This window comes from Trachinotus anak, unplaced genomic scaffold, assembly GCF_046630095.1.
Source record: "Trachinotus anak isolate AG129_WGS33_773 ecotype Australia unplaced genomic scaffold, CSIRO_AGI_Tana_v1 ptg000013l, whole genome shotgun sequence".
Classification (NCBI taxonomy): domain Eukaryota; kingdom Metazoa; phylum Chordata; class Actinopteri; order Carangiformes; family Carangidae; genus Trachinotus; species Trachinotus anak.
This window is the reverse complement of record NW_027273864.1, coordinates 29,966,949-29,978,550: the sequence shown is the minus strand read 5'-3', so window position 1 is coordinate 29,978,550 and position 11,602 is coordinate 29,966,949. Positions and strand designations below refer to the sequence as shown.

The following is an 11,602-nucleotide window of genomic DNA, read 5'->3' as shown; positions in this document are numbered from 1 at the left end:
CAGGTGATCATGGATTTTCTTTGCTAAAAAGCCAGAAAAAACATCCTTTACCTTCATCCCCCCACACAATGAAACTCCTAATCCATGACCTCACAGCTGATCTGAACAGTGTTACTACTTCTGTTCTAGCTGGTTAACCAGGTCAACCTCCACTAACCCGACGACAACCAATCAGCCTGGTATCAAAGGTTAGTTCTACAGTCTGGATTCATTCGTCAGTTTAAACTGCCACATGGGGACAGCAGAAACAAGACGTAGACACGGTCTTACCATCACTGCTCAGGTTAAGATATTGAACTTGTTAGCAAACAATTAAATTCTTCTGCATCCAGCAGACACAGAGCAACATCATCATTCATGTAGAGTGGTGTTTGTAATCACCTGGTGTGCACAAAATCCACAATCTATGAATACACAAATATTTTTAATTTCAAAAATTTAACTGCACGACACAAGAAAAGTCTGTTTTCAGTGTCCGAGCATCAGAGGCTTCATCTTTCTTGGGTAAATTGCGTATTGGACCATGACTCTCTCTTATTAACTGGATGTGATGAAGTTCTTCAGCAGATGAATGTGAAACCAAACTCTGCACATACGTGATTCTGCACAGTGAAGCTCAAACGTCCAAGTGAAATAACAACAAGCAAATCAAGGTTTAACGTAAAAGTCTGTTTTAATTATCAAAGCTTTGCATTCAGTTGTCATAGACACAATAGGAGACTTTTCTGTAAAACATTACAATATTTGAATAAATACCTACATTAAGAAACTCAAGATTGCAAAATATGTATGTTAATTCAAATAGTTAATTTAATATATGTTAATTATGTAAATAAATGATGAAGTGATGACCATCTCTGTCTTCTGAAGAAAAATATATCACAATATATACATATATATATATATATATATATATATATATATATATATATATATATATATATTATCTAACTGATATTCCTAATTAAAGTTGGTGTCTGTAAACTTTGGAGGTTTGGAGGCTGCAGTACATTCACAAGACAGAGACTTCAGCAGGCCCTGTCCTGGTTGACAGTGTCAATAAAGTTGTATGTTTGCATTTTCAGATAATCACACTAAACCAGCGGCTGCAGAACAGCTGATTCAAGTGATCACCAGGCTGGAACATCTCTCATCATCAGTATTGTACGGTTGTTTTCAACATGTCAGTTACGTGTTGCCACTAAAGAAGGACATAACGTGTGGAAACAGGTTTCAGCTTTAAGAAGAAAAATCATTTTTAACTGTTTGATTTGGCCACACGTCTTCTCTTGGTTGGTGTGTCTGATGACTGTCCTCTCTTTCTTTTTACTGCCATAGTCTTCCTCTGTAATCCTGCTGACTCGGCCTTCTTCTTCTGTGGTCCTGTAGTGTTCAAATTACATTAAATAAACCGAAATGTGTATTTGACCCAGAAAAAAAAACTGCAATACATGTATATGATATCAATTATACATCCTTTCTAATAAATAGTAAGTAATCAAATTAAAATAATTGGATTTGAGTTGTGGTGAGAACATGAGATTTATGATGCATTCAATCTTTTATTTTGAAATTATAGTAAAATGCATTAAATACTTACATTTTTGTGGAAATTGTAGAAGGTATAAGAAAATATGAAGACAGAAGTCTATATACAGTATGTGTCTCTGAGGTCTATAAAACTAAACATACCTTTCTTTGGAGTTTGTCTGTTGGTGGACATCGTTTTTGTGGCTCGGGACACAGCGATCTTCCTTTGTTGTGGTGCTTTGTGTTTCTGGCTGGTCTTCAGCTCCACCTCCACAGGGTAGTGGTCACTGATACTGAGAGTCTTGGAAAACAAATAAAGACACATGTTGAACACCACTGTTGTCTGACTTGATGTAGCTGACCGTTTGCTCCCCTCCCCCAGACTCCAATAATCTGATATGATGCATGAACCTGCAGTGAGGAGTTTATGTTACATGCAGGTCAGCCTCTCTCCTTTCACCTGTCTTTTTGAAAACTGAAGCCTGCTCCTGGAATTTGCAAATCAGCAGAATTAAAACCTTAATTATCTTAATTTACAAAGTTAAAGTTTTCTTTGAAACCCCAGAAAAAGACTACAAGTGTGGTGGCTAAGAAACAGAAATATTAAATAAAATATCAGATCATTTTTTCAAAAAAATGCCCAAAGGAATCAATTAAAGGGACGACTTTTAAGTTGTCTCTGCCGCTGACCGTGGTTTCTTTTTATAAGACAAGAGGTTATAATGTGAGCAGCTCCCTTTTCAGGACGCTACAGAGATTCAGCATCAGAAAGTGGCGAAACAGGATGACCAGGCCTAGCTCGTTAGCGTGCTAACCTCAGTAGAAGAAAAGACGTGATAGAGACAAGAGTTAACAGTGGCGTAAAACTTAGAAATAGCTCCTTTAAACAATGTCCTAATGTGCTGTGATGTCATCTGGAGGCGTTAGCCAATTATAAAGCAGTAACCACCCCCGCGTTACCAGACCAAGATGATTAACTGCCTACGTTAGTAGGTGAGGTTACAGGTCTGGATTGGCCCATCGACCACTGTGTGGAGACTGTGGGCTTTCAGCTAATGTTCACACTGCAGCCATCGTTACCCAAGACAAGGTTACACTTCTGCTCAAATTAGTTAGTGCTCACACAAAACCCTCATTTAATGAGACATTAAACGTGAACATGTAGGCAACTGCTGATAGACGCAAATGGATGTGAAAGATAAGCAGCCAAACGGTGAAGTTAGAACCAAAGCGCAGTCTGATCTGGCAGTTTCATGATCACTAATACTACAGTGCAGTACACTGTTCCCATGTATTAGGCTACATGGATCATCAGCTGATGAACATACTGACTTTTTATCTGTTAAAAAGAGTCAGTTTTTTTAAAGAAAAGTTATAAGAACTCTGATAATAAATCTGCTTCCATCATCAGTGTAAACTGCGTTGTGCTGTGTTGGAAAGACAGTGATTACAGTGCGGTTTAAAGCCTGGTCGTCAGTCTTACTTCTTCATCAGTCAGTTTGAACTTTATCTGGAAGTTGAAAGGCTTTGCCGAGCCGGGGACGACTGCTTTCAGCATGGTCTGTCCGTACACCACGATCCTGTTGGCAGAAAAGGCATCACGGTGTTTAAACAGCTGATGAACACAGAAACAACAAGAAATATGTTGAAGAGGAGCAAAAAGGCCTCGAAGGGGTTCGATCGAAGCTCTTTACAAAAATCTAAAGATAGCTCATAATACAAGTGGGCAGGATGCAATGATGGGAGGTAGAAACAACTTTTAAGGCTTTCTTAAATTGTGCTAAATTTAAAAAATGAGATGACAGAGCATCAATATGACTGAACTCAGACACACCAGAAAAAAAACCCCAGCTTTGACAGCGCTGATGTGTCACCTGTCGTAGGTGTTGTCATTATTGTTGCTAGTCGTGGTGTCGACATCATCATCTATCAGCCAATGGTAGGGGGCTGAGAGGATGCGGATCTGTTCCTTCTTCTTCTTGGAGAGATAACGTCCATCTGCATTAAAGTCCCCCAGAATCATGATGTTCTGCAGAAGAAGCAGCAACAACAACAATATGATGAACAGTCATGATTAAAAAAAACTGTCCAGCAAAATCAACAATGTTTTAATTTAAGTGAAAAGTAAGAAAATTACAGATAAAACAAATGATAAATTTGAAGGACAGTTCGTGCATCATTAAAGGGCAGAATTAAATTATATTTTTAATTCATTTACTGTATTATTAGGTGTATTCAGCTGTGAAGACATGGATGAAACGAAACAGGCCCTAGTCTTGTTATGTTTTTTTATCACATAGCTGCATTTACATACAGGTTGACAGTCAAATGTTAAACAGCCATAAACTGATAAAAGGCAGAAAGAACCGTCAGAGAGCAGAACAGTTTCCAGAGTTGAAATGTTTGCAGTGAAGAAAGAAAACATCTCTGTTAGTTCATTTTGAATCCTGGAGAAAAAACAACAGTAATATCCTGGTCCACTGATTATTAGCTCACCAAGGAGGTTTTGTTTCCACCTGTGTCTGTGTGTTTGTTTGAAGGATTGCACAAAAGCACTGACTTTGTTGGAAAGCTCAGGTGTCTGGACCTTTACATTTTGGGGCAAATCTGGATCATTTACTATGAATTTGGATAATTTTCTCTGACGTCTGGTGCATGTCGCTTGATGTTGATCTTGATGGAGGTCTGCACAGAAAAAAAGGTCCAAACCTCCAACCAGTGGCTGTTCATCTTAGCATTAAGACTCGAAATAAGGGGAAACAGCTCATGTCTTTTTTTGATTATAAAGCAGGTCTAGGTTCTATATTAATACTGTGAAAGTATCAAAGCCTCAGTCCACAGAGAAATGCACACAGCCTGTATTCAGACACTGAGCCTTAAAACCAGCTGTCAGGACTTCTGCCCGGCTCACCTGGACCCACCAGGTTTGATTTCTCTGAGTGTTTACCTGAAACCTGCTCGATTTTTATTTGGAGCCTCTCTTCTGATTGGCTCGTTAACCTGTTGTGACTAGCGCTCCAGAGAGAAGCCTGAGAGAGGGGATATAAAACTACACTGAGATGGTTTTCGGTTCTTAAAACCAACTAACATGTCCTATTAGTGATATCAACACTTTAAATAAAACACAAGAAAAGTGTAAAAGATGGAGCCTTGAAGAACAGCTTAACCACAAGGCAAGAGACTCAGACGCTCGCCTCAGGAGTTTCTGGGTTTCTTATATTTGAGGAAAAGGTTGTTACACAGGCAGTCTAAGTTCTGGCAGACAAATCCAAATGCTGGCTAGGTGAAAGGTAAGGTCAATGGAGTTAGTCCAAGAACACAAAACCAGGACACCAAGGAGAAAGGCTGGAACTCTTGTCACAAGGGACAAAGACGAACTGGTACAGAGGAAGAGGAGCACAGAGTCAAATACACAAAGAGGGGGAAGATCAGGGCGGGACAGACAGACTCACTAGTTAACATGTTATCATCAAACATGTCATCAAATTATCCAACATACATCGGTTTTCCACTTGGTCCTGACAGCGTCGACCACGTCATACAGTTCATCCAGCTCCTTCAGTGAATCCTCTGGTTTGGTGTGGACTGGAATCAGGACCAGGTCTTTCACAGCTGGAATACACAGGTGCAGAATAGAGAAAGGTGAATGCATGTGCATCGGGACGAAGACGTAAATACACAACACGTCCTGTACCTGCAGCTGGACAGCTGAAGCGCAGGATGAAGGGCTCTCTGGCGAAGGCGTCTTCATCTCCAGCTTGATTATCCTCATACTGGTAAACGGCCTCCAGCGCCACCTCATCCTGCCTGAGACACAAACAGCTGTAACAAGACACTGGTGTGTTCGTCTGCTTTCACTGTATTTAAACCCTTATATTGGCATCACAGCACTTAGAGTCATTGTTTTAATCTGAAACCAGTCATTACAGCTAATGCAACAAAGATTTGACAGTGGTTTTAATTTCAGAGTGAGCTGCTCCTTTATCTGAGCTGGACCCTGAACCTGGACTCTCACCTGTAGAAACAAACAAACTGCTCCTTGTAGGTGTCTCGTCCCAGCTGGACGCTGGCGACCATGGAGTAGGGACGTTTTCTGTTACAGCTGAGGGAACCAGGAGCAATATTTAAAAAAAAGAGAATTATTACGTTTTTAAACTTTAGGACAAGATAAACTAGAGTTACCACCTTGCAGTTGTATGCCTCCACAAACCAGTGCATTTGTGTGTGAATTCTTGAGTTACAGCCAACAATGTGACCTTGACCTTCAAACTTTGACCCTAAAAATCGAATGAGTTCGTCTTCCAAGAGAACGCGCCCACCAAATTTGAATAAAGGCATAAAAATGGGGAAAACTGGTTGTTGCAGTGACTTAGAGCAGCTTGTGTCCACTGACTGTCCTCCCCAAGAAAGCAGCAGCACTGATTGGTTGAAGGGACGTGTTCACATTCCCATTAGATTTAAGTACAACACTAAAAAACTGGTTCAAGTCTTTTCTCTTGCCAACAAACCAACAATCATACATCCGTGCTTCAGATATTTGTGGCTTCAATAACATGTTCAAAACTGTTAAAAATCAAACAGTGGGAACTTTAGATGTTTTACGTGTTCGAAAGACCAGCTTCTTCCTCTTTTGAGACGTGTCTCTTTATAGCATGTTTAGTGCGGAGGACTCACCTGGTCTTGTTGAGTTGCTGATGTAACATCTCCATGGCTTTACCGCTCTTATCCACCACCTCCAGGATCACCGTCACACTGTACCGAGATATGATCTGCAAGAAACACAGCCAACATGTTGTTTGGATGCTACACATACTGTGTACAGTCCTGAGTACTGTTTTACTTTTCCTTTAATACAGACATTGAAGTGATTATCAGTGTTACCTTGGTGAGGGAGCGAGCGATGTTCTTGTTTGTGACTTTTTTCAGCCCCAGGTTCTTGGCGTTGAAGGCTGCTATCTTCATTTTGACTTTATTTTGTAAAACGGATGATTAACATGTTTTAGAGGAACAATACGTGACAAAGCGTTGATACTGTACGTGACACAGAACAGACAGAGGAGGAAAATAGGAAACAGATGCAGAGAAAAGACTTAAATAGATGAACTGTGTGAATCTAAGAAATGAAAGTAGAAAAACAAAGAGCCCACAGCGCTGAAGCTGTGGTTGGTGGTTCTGTTGAGAGCATCATGTCAGCCGGTAGACCACCTCCTACAGGTTCTCAGCTCCGCCTCTACATTAAAATCTGGTTCTGACCTGTGATAACAGCTTCTACATTCAGCACAGAGATGGCTTTATTCATAAGGTGAACCTCTAATGTGAAGTGAAATTTGTCACCTCAGGCAAGGAGGTTCTGTTTTCACTTATCTGTGTGTTGGTTGGTTGGTTTGTTTGTCTGCAGGATTTTGTAAAAAATACTGAACCAATTTGCACTGAACTTGGTGGAGGGATGGGGCCTGGACCAACGACAAATCCATTACATTTTGAGGCAGATCCAGATCATTTACTATAAATTTGAATTTTTTTTCTTTGAAGTCTGGTGAATGTTGTTTGACTTGGGCTGTGGGAGAGGACTGAACTCTGAGTGCCCTTTCAATTTCATTTTACAATAATGGAAGAGCAGTTCTGTGCTTCTATATACACTCTCACAGATTCACACTCTAACAGATGCAAATTAGATATTCACATTTATAAACTGCCAGGACTCCCAGCACCTTCACATCATTAACATCATCAAAGTCATTGAGGATGTTGATTTCAAAGCAACATGATTATATAAAGTTGAGTTGTGGACCTTGGCTCCACATTAAAGTTATTTTGTAGTTTCATTTTGCCGCCTTGACAATGAAACTTAAAATATACCAGTTTTCATAAAGTGTAAAATGCCAAGTACACAAAGTAATCCAGAAGTAATCAGTGACAGTGCTGCAGGGAAGTTTTCATTTCATGGGAATAGAACAATAGAATAACTCACCAGCTGGTCTGAATAACACGAGTGGCAGCAGCCGCTAATGTGAGACTACAGACTGAACTCAAAGCAACTTTATAACAGCAAAGACAGGAAGTGTGTCTGTGCACACATATACACACGTACACACACATGCATGTAAAACCTTAACACACCCAACACTCTTTATCTTTTATCATGGCCAGTCAGTGTTTCCCTTCTGCACGGCGGAGCCTTCATCACAAACACCAGTGCTCAGTGATCGTTAAGCTACGAGGAAAAGACGCTTTCTATAATTAATTCTTTTGAAGAATAAGATGAGAAGATCAATATCAATCTGTCTGTGCAGCAAGGACAGAGGTGGAGTGAGGTTGTTGTTGTTAGCTTAGCTTAGCATAAAGACTGGAATCAGGGGGAAATAGCTAGCCTGGCTCTGTCTAAAGCTCAATAATAAACATGATGCACTGTCTTTGTTTAAATGAAAAAACAGGTAAAAGGTACGGACCCTTCCAGCGCAGGAGCCCTAGACTAAAAGAGACCATAAACAACGATACATGATGTCATTACATTGCTTGTAGTTGTTTTGTGTCTCTTTGTGATTGATTTTGTCTCTTTGATTGGCAGACCTATTGACTGAGCCGAGAAAACATTCCCCACTGCGTTACACCACCACCAGGCCGGTCTGTTGACACGAGGCCGGTCAGGGCCATGGATTCATGCTGCTGATGCAGGATTCAGTCCCACAGGAGAAGAAAACAGAGCATAAGTTAGCATTAGCATTAGCGTTAGCATTAGCGTTAGCATTAGCCGGTCTGTTGACACGAGGCCGGTCAAGGCCATGGATTCATGCTGCTGATGCAGGATTCAGTCCCACAGGAGAAGAAAACAGAGCATAAGTTAGCATTAGCATTAGCATTAGCATTAGCATTAGCATTAGCATTAGCGTTAGCATTAGCGTTAGCATTAGCGTTAGCATTAGCCGGTCTGTTGACACGAGGCCGGTCAAAGCCATGGATTCATGCTGTTGATGCAGGATTCAGTCCCACAGGAGAAGAAAACAGAGCATAAGTTAGCATTAGCATTATCATTAGCGTTAGCATTAGCGTTAGCATTAGCGTTAGCATTAGCCGGTCTGTTGACACGAGGCCGGTCAAGGCCATGGATTCATGCTGTTGATGCAGGATTCAGTCCCACAGGAGAAGAAAACAGAGCATAAGTTAGCATCAGCATTAGCATTAGCATTAGCGTTAGCGTTAGCGTTAGCATTGCAAGGCATTGCAGAAGTACGTTCAACAGGACAGACCGCATTTTGTTAGGTCACTGTGACCTTGGCCTTGACCTTTGACCTTTAGCCACTAGTTTTTCCTTGAGTCCAGGTGAACGTTTTTACCAAATTTCCAAGAAATTCCCTATGAACATTACAGAGATATTGCGTATCGTGAGGTCACTGTGACCTTGACCTTTGACCTTTAATCAGTTCATCCATGAGTCCATGTGAACATTTGTGCCAAATTTTAATAAGTTCCTTCAAGGTGTGACTGACATACGTTCACACGTACAGACAACCCAAAACGGCTCTGGCTGTTGCCAGCGCAGAGGCATATAAATGAAAGAAGACAAAAAAAGGGATTAGTTAGCATAGCATAGCTAGCATAGCTATGGCCCACTGGGGTCATGATAGCTGCCCCCAGCTGTGCTTGCTATGCAATGGCAGCAATGCAATGATAAGCTAGCTAAATTAGCTTAGTTATGCTAGCAAGGCTAGCTAGTTAGCATTAGTATTAGCATTAGCTTGGAGGGGCAGAGCCGGCTGGCTCGACCCCGGGGGCCAGACGCCTGCCCCGACTTCCTCCCCAATGATAAAGTTTGTAAACAGAAAACAGGACAGTGGGTGAAAAACAGCGGTGAGGGATATGAAACACAATTTCCAGTCAGCAATTTCAGAATAAAACCAGAGCGGAAACAGGATGCAGATCGTGATTAAGATCTAAACAGCGATTCCACCCCAAAAAAATGCCATAGGATCTTTTGGGCAGGTCGCCCGCCCCTTCCCACAAATGTAAGGTCCAATAATACAGTCCAATCACAGAGCAGAGTCCGGTCAGAGGGCGGGTGGTTCTCCGGCTGCAGAGGAAAATCTACCTGCCCTCTGATTGGACTTCCCATTCGATTCTCACTGTCCAATCAGATTTGGGTTTTCAAAATTAGTACTTGTTACTTCAGTGTCACACACTGTGTGGGAACTTTGAGCTCTGTCAACACCAGTGTCAGTGTCTTTGTGTTACCTCTTTCACAAAAATGTCACTTTTAGAGATTTCAGTTAAATGTAATTGTGGTTACATTTGTGCCGAGCAACCCTCGTCCCAAACAAAACAATGAGGTTCAATGTTTTTGTTCTACTCTACATTTCTTTTATCATGGAAGTGAGTCATCTTCCAATCAAACAGGATCTCTGACAGCCTTATCAACAAGACTAGAGAGCCCCGCTGTCACTGACCCCCCCTGCCCCCCTGCCCCCCCTGCCCCCCTATAGAACTACTGCTCATTCACGTTACATGCACAGTGTAAATATCTATACAGATTATATTCATATATTTTTTGCACTACATTCCCCATGTCTTTATCATTATTGCAAATATCCCACATCTTTGTTGTATATTTTTATCTTAATTTTACTTTAATCTTATTTTAATTTTTAACTTGTAAATTGTACTCTTATTTTACCCAAAGTCTCTTTATGTTACTGTTTGCACCAACCACCAGCACAAATTCCTTGTATGTGGAAACATACTTGGTGATAAAACTGATTCTGATTCTGAGAGTAAACTCGAAACCTCTGCAGCTGTCTGAAGCTCTGCGGAGTGACAACATCCTCTGTCAAAGGTACACAGTCAAGACAGAGACAAAATATACTGAACTAGTCAAGAGAAAGAAGGGAAGAAAATAGGATAAATAATAAAAAATATAAAACAGAACTTTCAATCTCCAGCTTTTGTATTTAAACCCCCTGCAGTTAAAAGTCAGGTTTTGATGTGATCTCTTAAGGGAACAGTGGGAAACACGTTTATACTGTGTCTGATGTGTTGTTTGATATTGTTTTTGTTAGAGAAAATTTATATCAATCACATGTCACACTGTAAATATGAAGCTGTAGTCAGCAGCCGGTTAGTTTAGCTTCAGCGTAAAGACAGAGGGGAACAGGAAGCCTGGCTCAGTCTGAAGATAACAAACCACCTTTCAACTCACTCATTTCTGTACAGAGTAATCAAACAAGATATAAGGTGGACTCCTGGCTACAGCCTTATATTAAACAGACAAATATGAGAATGAATGTTAATCTTCTCATCTAATGCTCCACTGGAAAGCAAAAAAACAGTTTTTCCAAAATGTGAACAGTTATTCCTTTATTCCTTTAAAGGTGGGTGTGACTTGGCTGACAAGAACTGTAATTGGATTGACAGGATGTCTTTTTTTATTTCACTGTGTCTTTAATCATCATTTCTTCTGCTTCACATGAATGCCTTTGATGTTCATATTGTGTGCTGAAGCTGAAGCCTGAAGGCTGCTTTTAATCCTGCAGCCTGATGACTGATCACCATAAACCAAGTTTTAATGCGAGAGTGTTTGTTTTCAGTGACTGCTCTGTGTTGAAATCATTTGTCTTTTAGGTTGAAGACGAGAGGTGTGCTTGTGTTTATGAAAATAATTTGCAGTCCCACAGCGAGCACTGGATCACAAGTTGGTGTGAAAAACCACTGTCCGGTGGCCGGGTCACTTACAGTCACACACTAGATGCATCACATGTTTCTAATTTTGTGTGATTGTCATCTTCAGATAAAAAGATCTCTACATTTTTGCAGCTGTGAAATGACCTTCCTCCCTGAAACAGCTGCAGCAGCCTGCTGCGGTGAAATCAGCTGTAACTGAGTGAACAGATGATTAAAAACAAAACTTTCACTAAGTGATTTTTATTGAAAACACTTGTGGCAAACTGTGTTTTTGAAGACTCCATAGAAGTGTAGAAGCTTTAAAATGCCTAAATAAAAAAAATAAATTGAATGGAACACATTTTAATTTTTAATTTTTTTTTAATTTCTCAATGACAGCGCAGCAGTGTCCTTGGATTTC

The 11,602-nt window shown here is 40.6% G+C and overlaps 1 protein-coding gene across 3 annotated transcripts; it reads right to left on the bottom strand.

Moving 5' to 3' along the window:
- Window positions 1-32: 32 nt before the first annotated feature.
- LOC139630373 (deoxyribonuclease-1-like) lies at window positions 33-8,381 on the bottom strand. Of its 3 annotated transcripts, none has more exons than XM_071493744.1 (10): window positions 7,502-8,381; window positions 6,412-6,497; window positions 6,205-6,299; window positions 5,546-5,632; window positions 5,225-5,352; window positions 5,030-5,142; window positions 3,405-3,559; window positions 3,014-3,110; window positions 1,693-1,831; window positions 33-1,383 (listed from the first exon to the last, which is right to left on the bottom strand). In XM_071493744.1, exons 2-10 carry the CDS (start codon window positions 6,490-6,492, stop codon window positions 1,259-1,261), a joined length of 1,020 nt encoding a protein of 339 aa, XP_071349845.1. In that variant the 5' UTR covers window positions 6,493-6,497; window positions 7,502-8,381; the 3' UTR covers window positions 33-1,258. The 3 variants fall into 3 exon arrangements, with proteins under 3 accessions (XP_071349845.1, XP_071349847.1, XP_071349846.1); XM_071493746.1 differs by having other exon boundaries at window positions 5,225-5,337; window positions 7,502-8,380; XM_071493745.1 differs by having other exon boundaries at window positions 6,412-8,381.
- Between the last annotated feature and the right edge of the window lie 3,221 nt (window positions 8,382-11,602).

Bases quoted from the DNA above. Each gene is read 5' to 3' on its own strand.
- LOC139630373 (XM_071493745.1), bottom strand. From the start codon at position 6,492: ATGAAGATAGCAGCCTTCAACGCCAAGAACCTGGGGCTGAAAAAAGTC. The intron at 5,143-5,224 runs GTACAGGACGTG...TGTGTATTCCAG, and splicing joins CTTCAGCTGTCCAGCTGCAG to CTGTGAAAGACCTGGTCCTG. The intron at 3,111-3,404 runs GTGACACATCAG...TTCTGCCAACAG, and splicing joins AATGACAACACCTACGACAG to GATCGTGGTGTACGGACAGA.